At 42.6% G+C, this 15,369-nt stretch overlaps 1 protein-coding gene across 1 annotated transcript in view; it reads left to right on the top strand.

The window, feature by feature from the left end:
- The window catches only part of ADAMTS12 (ADAM metallopeptidase with thrombospondin type 1 motif 12), a 365,944-nt gene that overhangs the window by 279,729 nt on the left and 70,846 nt on the right, over positions 1–15,369 (top strand). The window contains exon 14 of the mRNA XM_025198488.1: positions 9,827–9,947. Within this exon, the coding sequence (XP_025054273.1) occupies positions 9,827–9,947 (121 nt within the window). The remainder of the gene's footprint in view (positions 1–9,826; positions 9,948–15,369) is intronic.

Here is a 15,369-nt window from a genome sequence, read left to right as displayed (position 1 = left end):
TGCTAACCTGGGTCTGGTTTTATTGAACAGTGGATAAGAGTGTGCACATGGGCAAGCAGTACAGAGTGGCTGACATGTCCATTTACTCATGGTAACTTTGTCACATGATTTGCCCTAATTTAATGATAGTCTAATATACTGTACTCTCTCCAAATGAAATCTGTCCTATTTGGGCTTGCGTTTGCATTTATTCTGCAGAATGTGACATGCAGAAACCATGAAAATATACATGCCGTCAGCTGAGCACACATAGCTTGTAACAGTTGTTTGTGACCTTATAAGTTAGCAGCACATTAGCCAATGTAAGGGAGGTTGTACCTCCAGCAGAGCAATTTCATAAGCCATCATCAAAATCTCAACCTGGCAGACAGGGACTGGGCACTGGGAGGTTCTGAAATGCACGTTCTGCTTAGTTTGACTCAAAAGAATGACTGTTTTAAACATCTGTCTGGGACTACATTTCCAGTGTCTGTGGGCCCCTAATAGTATGACTGGCAAAGTATTCTGATGGTACAGTGCTTGCAAGGGTATCTGATTTGCTAATTAAAACACAGGACCTCTACATTTTTTCCCCTGAATGGCACCTGCAGAATGCGAAATGTGTTCCCAGTAGATTTACAGTGACTAGTAAGTAGAGCTTCTGAGAAATTTTTTTAACAAACCATTTTTTTTGTCAGGAAAACTACCTATTTTTCACAAGTGACATGTTTTGTAGAAAGAGGTCAATGGTAATGAACATTTGTTTCAAAAAAGCCTACCAAAATCTACGTCCAAGCCCTCGGGTACTGCCACATCTGCTCTGTGGAGAACACTTGTGATGCTCACCTGACCAACCTAAAATCTGCCTTTATACAACAAGGACAATCAAGTAGAGAAATATTTGAAAGACCTATCCAGATACCCAGCAGTAACCAACTACAGTACAAAAAGTAAACGCCCAGGTATTGCACACCCTTGGTGGTCACCGCCACCCTGCGCTGTAACCAATTAGAAGAATCACCAGATAACTACAGCCTACTCAATGAAGATCAGATCTTAAGAGAAATATTCCCATCCTCTTCACTCCTGGCTTTCAAACAGCCCCTAACCTTACCAATTCATCATCATCAGAAAAATCCCCACTGCCTAACTGACATCAAGTGGAATAAGCATCGAGAGGGTCCAGAGGAGGACCACTCGCATGATCAGGGGGCAGCAGGGCAGGCCATACGAGGAGAGACTAGAGGGCCTGAACTTATTCAGCCTCCACAAGAGAAGGCGGAGGGGAGATCTGGTGGCTGTCTACAAATTCACCAGGGGAGATCAGCAGGGAATAGGAGATGCCCAGTTCTCCTGGGCACCACACCAGGTAACTAGGAATAAAAGCCACAAGTTGATAGAGAGCAGGTTCAGGCTAGACATCAGGAGGCATTACTTTACAGTTAGGGCGCCTAGGACCTAGAACCAACTTCCAAGGGAAGTGCTGCTCGCTCCTACCTTGGAGGTCTTTAAGAGGAGGCTGGATAGACACATGACTGGGGTCATATGACCCCAGCATCCATTCCTGCCCAGGGCAGGGGGTCGGACTTGATGATCTCTTTAGGTCCCTTCCAACCCTACCAACTATGATACTCTGATACTTTGGAACTCAGCCTTGCCTTGGCAGGAAATACTTAAACAGTCAGCAGATTTCTACTGCAGGCACATTTACCTGAGCCACCCACTGCACAGTTGTTACTGCACAGTTATTTAGTACTTGTATCCCGGCATGGTTGCCTAGTGATGCTTACTGTGCAGTAGCTCATTACTACTGCTCAGTAGCATCGTGTCACAGTTCATGCTCAGTGATGCTACTGTGCAGTAGTAATGAGCTACTGAGCAGTAAGCATCATGTGTAGATACAGCCTGCCTCTACTATCAACACCCACCATCAAAAAAGTCAGAATCCACTGTTCCTACACCTGCCTTTCCCAAAATGTGATATACCCGATTCAGTGTAACAAGTACCCTTATGGCAACTAAGTTGGTGAAACTAAACAGCAACTATGCACCAGAAGGAACTCTCATAGGAAAAATAGAAAGGACAGAGATACATTTCTCATAGAACAACCACTCCCTGTCTGACCTCACTATCCTTGTGCAGAAGGGAAACCTACCTGACACCTTTAAAAGATGAACTTGGGGACAAAACTTCATAAGCTGGCTGGACACTAAGAACCAAGGGCTAAACATTGGTATTTGTTTTATGACATGTTGTATGTTTGCTACATGTTGTATGTTTGCAGATCTTCTAGTTTAGGGGTTGGGCTACAAGATCTGCAAGGTCCCTTCTGACCCTTTATCTATGAATCTATCCCTGGGACTCCCTCTTACTATCTCCCACTACGGTTCTTTACATGCTGTGCCTGCCTCAGACCTGATAAAGAATGTCTTGCATCTGGGAGCTTGTCTAACTCTATTTCAACTACACAGTTGGTCCAATAAAAGTTATCACCCTAAGAAATCCTGGTGTGTTGCAAAAGAAACATTGAAAAAGAAGCATTTTCATTTTTAAAAATATTTAAAAAGCAGTCTGGGAACAGAATGTTTCATTTTTCCATTGTGAAATAACTTTAATTTTTAAAAAATTTATAATTGAATATAATATTTTTTTTCAAGTTTTGTTTTGGAGTGTTAAAAAAAATCTGTATTCATCACAAAATTAACATCAGGTTCCAGCACAGCATTCAGAGTAAACCTCTTATCTTTAATTTAGCTCATCATGTACAGGTACTTATTTGAGGTGCTTATAATGAAACAGGTATGATCATGGGACCAGTCCATTCTTGGAGAAAATCAAAGTCTTACCATGTGGCTGTCTGTGCAGATGCTTAAGGGGTGCTAAATATGAGGTATTTGATGCTCTTAGGGTGCAGACAGAAGTGCAACTCCCAGCTGTAACTCAGAACGCTTTGCAGGAAGTGTTCTGAGTTGCAAGGATCCCCCAAACCAAACAAGTTCACTGTTGGTTCCAGGGGGCAGGAAATCTAGCTGCTAGCTGCCAGCCTCCTGCTAGTTTCCTCTAGCAATGGCCCCTCCTCCATGCCAGCCTGTGCTATTTTCAGAATGGGAGGGGGGAAAGGGAGCAGAGAGAGCTTGTTCTAGGGGTTCCTCACCTGGCACTGGAGGGTGGGGTGGGTGAATTGGAACCCTCCGCCACCACCACCTCAGGGGGGAACGCCAATACACCCCATCCTCCAGTGGGGTCTGAAAAAACCCCAGACCAAACTCCCTCCACTCCCCTTCCCCCCTCCTGTTCTGAAAACAACTTGAAGGTTGGCAGGCAGACAAACACACGTTACGGAAGATGCTTTGTTTTGAAATGTTTTAATCTGAACCCTCATTTAATGAGGGTTTAGATTTTCACCTGATTGGCCATTTTTAAGTAGTCTGCAGCTATGCCCTTGTGTTTGGTCATGGCTATAGACTGCATTCTGTGGCCAGATCAGGCAAAAACTGTCACTTCTGTCTGCGCTCTTAATACCTGTTTGCTTCCAATTGTAGTAGCAAGTGCTCAACTTCTGGCAAAATCAGAGCCATAATGGGTTTATCAGTGTGGGAGGGAAGAAGCATAGACACCTCATTAGTTCTAAATTTGACAGAAGACCTATAATGCAGGAAGGCAAAAGTGAAGTCATGAACCACCCTCTGTGTCTGCTAATCTCACTATAATATTCTGTACTGTTCATGAGCCAAACCCCAGTAGTTTGGATTCTAAGATATCTCTTTATCACTGTAAAATAACAGTAAAGAGAATGATTTTTCCTAACGTTCTCCAAAGAAAAGAAAAGGAAAGAAAAGATAGCAGGCATTACTGCAGCAGTTCTTGACACAAACCTTGTTTGGTATAGCAGATGCGTGCTGAGTGTTGACATTAAATGACCAGCAGGCATCTTTAATATCCGCTGTGCAAAATATCAAAGATGTGGTTTAACACAGTTATACACTCCAAGACCTTTCACTGCTATGAGGCATAACCCTCCTTCTGCAGTTACTACAACAACCAATTAAATAGTTGATATATAAAGAAAAAGTTCTTCTGTCCTTTAAAAGGTTAGAAGAAAATTTGAGAGGTAATCCTGCTCTGGCTAATCTAATTTGATGGACATTTTTTTCTATCAGGAACCCATGGTATGGTTGTAAGTGCTGAATTTAACTAAAAATAAGATAAAAACAAAATGGAAGGGTTTTAATATCCCCTCCGGTAAGAAGGTGCTGGAGGAATTCATAAGTAGCAAGTTGAAAGCATATTTTTACATGAGTATGGCAATGACAGAAAATTGTAAATAACAATCTGTATTATAACAGTCCCTTTTAATATCTGCGTAACATGGCTAAAGGCCTCCAGCTGTCTAACTAGAAATCATTTAAAAGCACTAAAGGATCATCAAAGGATGCCGAAAGCTGGCTTATATCCTGTCATGTCAGCCCAATATATTTAATGACAAAGAGATTTCATAGCCCCCTGCTGATAAATGCCACCTTGCTGAGAAGTGACAAAGTCAGTGGCACAGAGAGACTATAAACTATGAGACCTTGGAGGCTTAGTCCCAGAGAGTAGGGAGGAGGAGCCCCAAACACCAGTGCCAAAAAGTATTATTTCTGCTGTCAGGACATCTTCTGAGTACTAGTGAGGCATGTGGTGTGAGGCAACCATGTACAGCTTATTCGAACTCTCTTCAAAATACAATCATCCCAGTGAGCAAAAAGCTACCATGATTCTGAACAAAGCCTACCCGGGAATGCCATTGTCCTCTGTTTAGAGCTGACAGCATTATGGCTTTTGGGGGTTGTTTTTTTTCCCCCAAAAAATATATCACAGTGGGACTGAACCTGTTCAGAAATTCAGGTTGTGTTTGGTGACTTCGATAAAAAGCATTTAAAAGAGAAGAATTTTAACTGGGAGAAGTGAAATATTTCAAAAGTTTAGCTAAAATGTTCTTAAGTGGTTAAATAACTTAAAAACAACCAACATATTTTGAATATTATAGTTTGCCAGTTTTGTTTTGTTTTGTTATTCTAGTTATTTATTTTCTTTCTTTATGTATTTATAGTTGATTTTAATTCCAGAATTTTTTTCCAAGCTGAAAAATCCGCTATTCATGCAGCCTGCCTCTGTCCCTACCACATGAAGGCATGCTAAGAGCAGGAGACCCCATGTATTCATATGCACAGGGGCCAGTATAACATAGGCTGTATTCCTGAAGTGTTGAAAAATATAGAATTAGAATAACATAGACAATTACAACATCTTCAATGCCTTATTTGTCAATACAGTGTTAGAATTTCATGACTGTAAAATAATGTATCATTTTTCACAGAAAGCACTTAAATTGGCAAAGCATAACATTCTGGGGCATGTAATTACAACACTACTGCAGATGCTCAGGTATCACAGTGATAAGCACTAGATAGGTGGATCACATAGAAATGAGAGCTATTTAGTCTACAGATTCTTGTCTGTACTTTCATTTGGAAGAAATGTCTAATGAGAGCTTCCTTTATATGAATTGTCAGATTAGAATTTAACAGTTGAAATTATTTTGTTTTCCAATTATAGAATTGGTTTTCATTATATCAAGCAAAAGGGATATCAGTGCTATTACATCAGGGATGAAACTGGAGTTTTTTAGATTTTTGAATCCTTATAAAATCTTGATTGCTGTCTCAAAGTCTATGGTGAACAGGGCCATGTAACAATAGCAGTTGTCTTTCTATTGCAACACAAAGTTAAAAATTGAGGGTATGTAACAGGATGGTCTGGCCCTTTAAGGATGTGTGCGAGTGTTACATTTAGATTGCTCTGACCAAGTTTAGGGTGATCTAATGGCTGGGTGCAAGCATTTACAGGATTTAGATCTCCCTAAAAATGACCCCAATCTAAAGTTAGTTCTCGCTGGATGAAAACTAGCTGTAGATTGGCATGAGTTAACATGACCTAAAATGGGTCAACCTGATGTAACGCATGCTTGCATGTGTTCCCAGCACTGCCCCAAGACTGGGAAATCCCAGCTATTCTCCATAGCTCCGAGTCTGTGGTGTTTTTACCTCTTCTGCCCCCACAACCCTAGCCCAGATATTTTTATTCCCCCAAAAAACCTCCCCCTGGACCAGGCAGCTCCCCCTGCAGACAGCTCCCCCACCCCAAAGCCTGCCACCCACCCCAGACCTGCCAGTCCTTCCTGCTTCTAACTTATTTGTCTCTGGCAGCTTGTACCTCTTCCTGGTTTAGCAATGAATGCATGCACATGGCCATCCTGACCCAGGTTTAGGTGGCTTAAACTAAGTCACCTAAACCTGAGCTAGGTTCCCTGAAAGTTTTTTGGCACTCTAAGTGAAACAGACAACCTTGGGGCAGGAGCCCAGCTCTGGGGTATTAGCTAACAGTTAAAAGCCTAAGTGGGGGAGGAGTGAGAGAGAGGGAGAGTGTGAGCACAGGCAAGAACAAGAGAGCAAACAAGCAAGTAAGCAGCTTTATCTGAGGAAGGAGCAGTTTGTGGTCAGGAGACAGACTGAAACCCACCTGAGCTCACTTCTAGGAAGAGCTGGAGCTGAAGGGCTCTCTCCTACTGCCTGGAGAAAGACTAAAGGTTTTTCTTGCTTATTTGATTATTTATTACAAAGCCTATGTTTGGGTGTAGGGGACTGAGCAAAGCCAGCCTGCAAGGCAGCAAGTATACTAATGCACTTACAGCCTCTGTATTGAGGACTGGTTCAGGCACTCGTAGTGGAACTGAGCAAAGCCAGCCTGTAAAGCAGCAGGCGCTTGAACCCATATACAGAGTGCATATCAACAATATAGACTAAAGTATGCTAGAGGAATGCTATAGCTAGTCCCTAATGAAATCCAGAGCTAAGGATACACTTAAAAGAATAGCAAACACATTGCAATATGAAAGTGTTCAAGTAGGACGCCCAAAATACCATTAGTGCTGCCCTCGGTTAGTGTACCTGTTTCAAAATAGCTTCCATTTTCCTGTTGTTTTCAATGGGCCTGGACCCTCAGGTAAGATGCTCTCTTATAAATGAGAGAGGTGACGGAAAGAATAGTCTTCCTCCCATGAAAAATTATTATATTTTTATTTTGAAACATTTCTGTCCTAAGTCAGGACAGAAGGACAGTAATTCCTTTTTTTGATACAGGAATAACTATAAATGTTCTGTTTCAGAAGACTAAAAATAAATTTGGGATTTTTAAACTGTACTAAACACCATTATTGTGTTGCAACAGGGCTGTCCAACTTCAAAGTGGCTGGGGACCACAAGTGGGCTGCATGCTGCACCTGCCCCTCCCCAACCTATCATGACACCCCATGCTCTGCTGGCATGCCGTGCGAGTCCCCTACACCATGAAATTCCTTCATCCCTTCCCACCCTCATGGATGTGCCACATAACCACGCCCCATTTAGCATGTGGATGTGCTGTGCAGCCCCCTTCCCCATGCTGTGCAGATGCACTGCAGTGTGCCACACAGCACACACCCTGTGCCTTGCAGATGTGCTGCAAAATACTGTTGCCCTCCGCTCCTGTGGCAGGTGACTCTTGCTGCACCACGCTGATGTGGATGTCTCACAAGGTCCCTGAGCCCTCTGGCCATGGGCTCTCTCAGCCCTGTGGGCCAAGCTGCCACCCCCAGGGATGAGAGCAGGCAGCAGAAGCTAAAGGAGGGAGAGAGAGCCTAGGCACTCCAGCAGAAGAGCAAAGCAAGGAGTTGCACCTGATCCAGAGTCCAGGGTTGCACATTAATCTCTTGGGAACCACATGCAATCCACAGGCCACCAGCTAGACAGCCTTGTGTGTACTATTTATTGATAAAGATTTGTGGTGATGACAGCTGAAATTCAGAAAGCACCAAATCACTTGTTTGGGTCATATAACTTAATTGTTATTGGACTCTTAGGAGCGACTCAAGTCTTACAAAGTCAAGCTGACATGCTCTACTGTTTGAAAAGTAATTGCCTATTAAAATGAAAGTGTAAAGCTCAATGTCATATAACATTCTAGCTTTTATTTGGGGCCATATTTTCCCTTCATTTCTCAGATTTTAAATTCATGTGCGTTTTTACATGTGCTTCAGGAGTGTGGGGGTGGAACACTTTAATTAGAACGGCTCCAAGAGCTGCTCTAATTAAAGTACCCAGAGCATCTTATTTATCAGCATCCCCACACTTCAAAGGGGCGGTGGAGGTGCTTTAACTAAAGCTTGTCGAATGAGCTTTAATTAAAGCACTCCTGCTGCCATTTTGAAGCACAGGGACACTGATACACAAAACACGGAAGCTGCTGGAGCATCCTAATTAGCATGCTCCAGCAGACTCAATTAACTGAGTCTGCTCCAATGCACTGTAATTACAGCGTTTTGGGGCAGCCTCCCCACACATCTGGAGGCACCCAATGTTAACTAAACTGATCTTAGGAATCTTTTTCTGTGGCTTAACTGTAATGCATCACTAGAAAAATAAAACCATTAGGATTATACAAGGAGAGATTCTCCCTAATTTAGAGCGTTTTGTCAGTGAAGGGGAGAGAAGCATCAGAAACCATTCGCAGCATATGGAACCTATGTACTACTGCACTACTCCCAAAATGATTGATGACAAACTAAGCCGTGCTAATTTATACCACTGGCAAATGTTCCTAAGGCACCAAACAGAACTGAATGATTTCTGGGGATGATTTCAGACTCACTGTCCCCAACGCCTCAGGTGAGGGGCTGGCATCATAGAACTAGTTCATTCATAGAACTAATTAATTCACCAAAATATGCATTTGGAGTCAAATTATTATTTGTCCTGGGGAAAGAAAAAATGGGAAGGAAAAATCATTGATTTCAGTCTTTTCAAAATTAGTTACTTTTACTTTTTTGCATTGAAAGTTATCTAAATATATATTTATGTGTAATTTTTGTAAAGAAAGGGGGTAAAATACATTAAATGAAAAATGTTTCTTCAGGGTGGAAGAACTGTTTCATCTAATGGATTTTTATTTGATATTTAAATAATAAAGAAAACCACATTTTCTATTTCTGTTAGAATTTAAAAAAAAAAAAGACTATATTTCATTTTGTGGGCCGGGCACCAAGCTGCAATATTATTTAATTGTCCAACTCTACCTTCAATGTGCTCTTCTGGGCTGGGGAGGTGTCCAAGTTGGATTAACTTGGTATGAAGCTTTTGGTGGCTTAAATTTACCATGTTTGCACAAACTCAGCTGATTCCAGTTCCCAACATGCACCAAATACTTTAAGTACCAACAGCATTATAAATTCAAAACATTCATCATTAAAAGTGTTTGTTCCAAGGTTTCCAAAAAAAAAAAAAATGTTCAGCTCAGTGTAAGATTTGCCAAAGTAAATACAGTAGGTAAAATATTAGAGCTTCTTTAAGGTGCTACTGGCAGGACTATTTTATTAGTTCTACTGGTACATAATTTTCTTGGGAAGCCCAGGACACATGCATGCCATACAAAAATAGAAATAATCCTGGATGTGCTGGACAGTTTCTGCCAAGTGAGAGCTGTGTGCCTATTGTAATAATTACTTCTAGTTACAGTCACCTGTTCCTGGAATGCACTTCATGAATAATGCCTAGCCCTTTTTACACTAAGCATTATTTTTATATTTAGACTACATATGTCATCTTCTCCTATTAAGCTTCTGTATGCATGTAGTATTCTATTAAATTAGTTCTTTTCTTCTTTATAGAACAGCTGATTAAAAGTTGGGATTGGAGTCAGTGTTGTGTTGGGTCTGTAGTAACACAGTATGGATGCTTGCATCACTTATCCCGAAAATCTCTTTCCTTTTAGACTGTTGGCTGTGATTATGAGATAAATTCTAATGCAACTGAAGATCAATGTGGAGTTTGCCTGGGAGATGGCTCTGCTTGTCAGACAGTGACGATGATGTTCAATCAAAGTGAAGGAGTAGGTAAAGAGGTCTTTTTCCCTCTCCTCTTGATGAGACCATTCTGCAAATAAAAAGGCTACAAGTGTCTACTCATTGTAATGTGGTGATCAGTCAGAATGTCAAATTACCATTGATATACTACTGATGTGAAGACTTTGCATCACCTTTTTTAGAGTTATAAGGGATTCCTAGAGCAGGGGTGTATGGACTACAGGTGAACCAATACAAGTTGGCAGGGGGTCAGGAGCATGGCCTGTTGCAGAATCTGGGGCCCTTAGATCCCCATGGACATGACGATCAGTGGCAGGGAAGATGCATCTGTCATGACTATCACAGCCCCAGCTCCTCAGCTGCTGGATTTGCCACTGGTGTGTCCATGCCTCATGCCCCATACTGCAAATAAAATCTCATTAATCTACTTAGAAATTTCCCCAAATGAGCCCCTTGGTAATTACCATGCTTCATTTCTGGATGGCAAAAATCTAAAGCCCATCAGCAACATGCAAGTCAAGAAAGACTGTGGCTGGGGACCCTTGCACAGGCATTATCTCAGTTACCTAATTGTCACTACAGGATGCCCTCAGGTTCAAAAGGTAGCTTCCTGCTACCTTCCCCCTTTACCCATGAGTCCTGAACTGAGAAATGTTTTGCTCTCAAGGGGATTTATAGATGTGCTCGGGGGGGGGTGGAGAGCAGAGGGGCAGGGGTGTGCTTTAATTAACACAGGTCCAAGACCCACACTAATTAAAAAGCGTCCAGAGCATCTTGTGTATCAGTGTTCTCATACTGACAAATGGTAGCAGGGTGCTTTGAATGAGTTTTAGTTTAGAGCCCCACCACCATTTTTCAGCATGGGGATGCTGGCACATGTGACACTGAAGTCTGCTCCAATGCACTGTAATTAAAGTGCATTGGAGCATCTTCCATGCGTGTGTATGTGAGCCCAAAAATCCAACATGATGCCCCCGGGCAACCTGTCTCATTTGAATGCAGAGGAAACAAGAGCTAGTTCAGGGTGGAGGGAAAGAAAGAAATTTTAGAAAGAGTTTGCTGCAAATGAGACTCAAAGGAAGGAGAAATGGGGGTGTGTTGGGAAGAGAGACTCACACTGAGGTGATGGGAGGCTGTGACTGGGAGCCAGAAGGAGGGGCAGTTGAGAACAGGAGCTAGAAGGGAGGCTGGGGTTGGTTTTGCAAAGATACTGGGAATAGCAATTGGCAAGGAGCTGCAAAGTGAAGTAGAACATGGGGCTGGGAATCATTTGATTGAGTAGAAAATAAAAGAAAACAAACCATCTAGAAAAAGTTGGGACGGGACCAGTGAAACTGGGAGGTGAGGGACAGATAGTAATGGTGGGGGCGGGATAGGGAATAGAAGAGTGGAAAGAGATCAGTCAAGAAATTGGTGTTATGAAGGAGGCTGAAGACTGGGTAGACGAAAAAAATGGGATAAGGAGATGGAGAGCGATTAACACCATAAGATATGGTGGAAAACTGCATATAGTAGCTAGTCTGGTGGCAGGAAGAGACAAACAATTGAAACAGGCTGTCAGGAGGGCAGGAAGATTGGGTTTGCATAACAGGTGCAGAGTAAGGCATTACACCTAGCTAGCAAAAAAAGACTGAGACTGGAACGAGAAGTATGAGGTACCCCTAGGTGAGGAGAATGAAACCCTAATGAGTCAGTAAGGCGGGGAAAGGAAAAGAGTGTGACAGGCACAGTTGAGAGGAAATGGGACAGGAAGGGTGAACTTGGGAGGATGAAATAGGAGAGTCTGTTCCCATAAAAAAACACTGCCCTCCAGAGCCATGAATGGAATCGTGGGTCCCTCAGTCTCACCAGGCCTCAATGAGAGCAAGTACCTCTGAAACCCACTGGTAAAGTGTCTCCCATTCCTCTCTGGGTTGGACTACAAAGAAGATGACAAAATAGTACAGCTCTGTTCAGTGAAGTGGCAGACCTCTTTTGTAGTGGATCTGACAGTCCCAAACCTGCCCATGGTCTGTGTCTGTGTCAATATGATGCCACATGACAATGTTGAGGTTCTTAGTTTTCTTTATTTACAGCCTAGGAAATTACACACATGAAAACACACATGTGCACATACCTTTCTTAAAGGAACAAAAGAATACTAGATGAGACCTTACTGAGGTGTACCCCACCTCTGCTACTGGTTTTCTGAGCAAGACACTGAGCAAGTGTCTAGAGGGGTAATGCTATATTAATATAATAATATAATAATATTATAATAATATTATAATATTGCTAGCTATTTCATATCATTCAGATAAATGATCTCTCTTTCCTTCATTGGGATGAAATAACTGCATGAAAAAATACAGACTGGGGAATAACTGGCTAGGCCGCAGTACTGTAGAGAAGGACCTGGGAGTTTACGGTGGACCACAAGCTGAATATGAGCCAAGTGCGCTCCTGTTGCAAAAAGCCAACACCTTCTGGGGTTATAGCAATATTGTCACTTGAAAATCAAGGGAGTGATTCTTCCACCCTATTCAGCACTGAGGCCTCACCTGGAGTCCTGTGTCCGGTTTTGGGCCCCACACCTCAAGAAGGATGGGAATAGTTCAGAAAGAATTCAGCACAGGGCAACAAAAATGTTTAGGGGCCTATGAGACTTATGAAGAAAGGATGAAAGTACTAGGGTTATTTAGCCTGGAAAATAGACTGAGGGGGGATTTGATAAAATAGTCTTCAAATACCCGACAGGTGATTATAGGGAGGATGGAGACAGGCTTTTCTCTGTGGCTGTAGGGCACATGACTAGGAACAACAGCCTCAAACTGCAGCAGGGGATTTAGGATGGAGATTAGGAGAAACCTGACAATGTGGGTGGGCAGACATTGGAACAGGCTACCTAGAGAAGTTGTGGAACCTCCATCCTTGGAAACTTTCAAAAGCAGGTTAGACAGGCACTTGGCTGGAATGGTTTTGTCAGGGATGATTCCGACTTGAGCAGAAGGCTGGACTAGATAATTTTATGAGGTCCCTTCCAGCCTTACATTCCTATGACCCTATATTTTGCCTTTTTTGGCCACCCATTCAGTGCCCAGGAAGCAAATGCTGGCAGTAGATTCTTAGGCATTGTGCACTCCTTTTGCTGCCCCTGTTTTACCAAACATAAGAAAACCTAAAGCAGAGGAATAGCTTATATTTCAGGGAAGTGCCTTTTTTGTTTGTTTGACCTATCGTGTTGTGACTTGCCCTGGGGCTCATTGACACTGGATGTGTCTACATGTGTACAGTTACTGCACAGTAACCAAAATTACTGCACATTATGGGTGTACGTCTACATGTGCAAGCCCATACTGCTCAGTAAATAAGGTGACTTACACTGACTTGAGCGTAAATTTGATACCTGCATCATGCAACTATCAAATTTACGCCCGATTAATTACTGTGCAGTAACACACAGTAGACACCTTACTGCACAGTAACACTATATGTGGACTGATGTGGGACTAAGTTTAGTCCCACGTCAGTCCACACACAGCATTAATGTGCTTTAATGCCTGCATGTGTAGATACTGGCCTATTCCTACATCTACACATGTAAGTTACTGCACAGTAAATTTAAGCCATTATAAATGCATGTGTAGACATGCCTGCTGAGTAGCTGTGGGTCTATATGAATGGTTTTACCATAATGTTGCCAGATCAGTATTATGTGATATAACAACTTCAGAGAGTTGGAGAGCAGAAGGGAACTAACTAGCTTTACTTAGTAGAGTTGCCAAATTGTTAAAAATCAGGTTAGTATGCTGCATACTGACTCTAATTACTAGCTCAAAAAAAAGACATTTTCAGTTTAGCATTCTAGTATTAATAGTCATATTAGTTATTAAAATGACACTGTTCCAAAATGTTAATTGTGTAGGTCAAATACATTAGCAAAAAGGGCATAGCAATAATAATTATGTCTAGATTCTGGCTTGTTAAAATTTCAGAGACTGTGCTTTTTTCACCAAAGATGTGCTTGAACCATAGACACTTTGGATATGAGCTAATTATCCTAAGTCCTGAAATTAGTGCTACACTATGCATGCCTCCCCAGTTGCTTACTCCACGCAGAGTGGAGTCATGCATTACATTTCTATAGCAATATTATTCCCCCTTCCTCACCTAGAAATCCAAATAATCACCATTGAAGTGGAAGTGATGCCTCCTGAGGGGGAGTAGATTTCACCTCCACAGCTGTTCTACACACACCCGTATACAGCCCCAGTGCTCAGGGCTTAAACAGAGGACCTGGATTTCAGAGAGCCAGATTCTATCACCCTTGCATATGTACAGTGCATCCTTCCATTACCCTTATTGATTTCACAGGGTAAGGCACTGCTCAACATACATGTGAAAGAATACGGCCCTGAATGACTTGCTTATAATTGCCATGTTGGCACACTCAGAAGTGGAATCACCTGTGTGCTAGTCCCAGACATTAGCCCTCAGTACCTCCCTTCCTCTTAGTGTAAACGTGTTTGAAATTCTGATGCCTGTCAGAATGATAGGACCATAAAGAAGAAGGGCTGGAAAGGAAACTTCAGAGGTCATCTAATCCAACCCTCTGCCTGAGGCAGGATCATTGCTATCCAAACCATCCTATACAAATCCATTGTCTAACCTCTTTGTAAAACTAGTGTCAACCCTGACACAATACGAGATGTAACACCTTAGCCTGCCACAGGTTAAGCAAAGAAACCACAGCAGCCAACATGGATGACATGGTAGGAGACATGGTAGGAGGTGACATGATAGGAAACCTACAGATCGGTGGTCACCTGGGGGACAGTGATCACCAAATAATAGAATTCATCATAAGACGTCGAGTGGGTAAGGTAACTAGTAGGGTGAAAGTGCTAGACTTTAGGAAAGCTGATTTCAATGAACTCAGGCGTTTAGTCAAGGACGCACTGCAGAGTAGGAGTTTTGAAGAGATGGGAGCCCAAGAAGGGTGGCTGTGCCTTAAGGAAACGATCCTTCGGGCACAGAGGGAGACGATCCCGATGCGGGGGAAAAAGGGGGAAAGATGCCAAGAGGCTTCCTTGGCTGACCAGAGAAATCCAGAGCAGCCTATGGGCTAAAAGGGGGGCATATAAAAAGTGGAAACGGGGAGAGATTACTAAAGAGGAGTATACCTCCTCTGCTCGCGCTTGTAGGGAGGCAGTTAGACAGGCCAAAGCTACCATGGAGCTGAGGATGACAGCCCAAGTTAAGGATAACAAAAAATTGTTTTTTAGATATATAGGGAGTAAAAGGAAGGCCAGGGTGGAAAAGGACCCCTACTAAATGGGCAGAAGCAATGGGTGACGGACAGGGGTGACAGGGCTAAACTCCTCAACGAGTTCTTTGCCTCAGTGTTCCTAAGCGAGGGGCACGACAAGTCTCTCACTGGGGTTGTAGAGAGGCAGCAGCAAGGCGCCAGACT

This window comes from Alligator sinensis, unplaced genomic scaffold, assembly GCF_000455745.1.
Source record: "Alligator sinensis unplaced genomic scaffold, ASM45574v1 scaffold347_1, whole genome shotgun sequence".
Classification (NCBI taxonomy): domain Eukaryota; kingdom Metazoa; phylum Chordata; order Crocodylia; family Alligatoridae; genus Alligator; species Alligator sinensis.
Note: the sequence above shows the minus strand (reverse complement) of the source record. Positions and strands in the feature narration are given on the sequence as shown.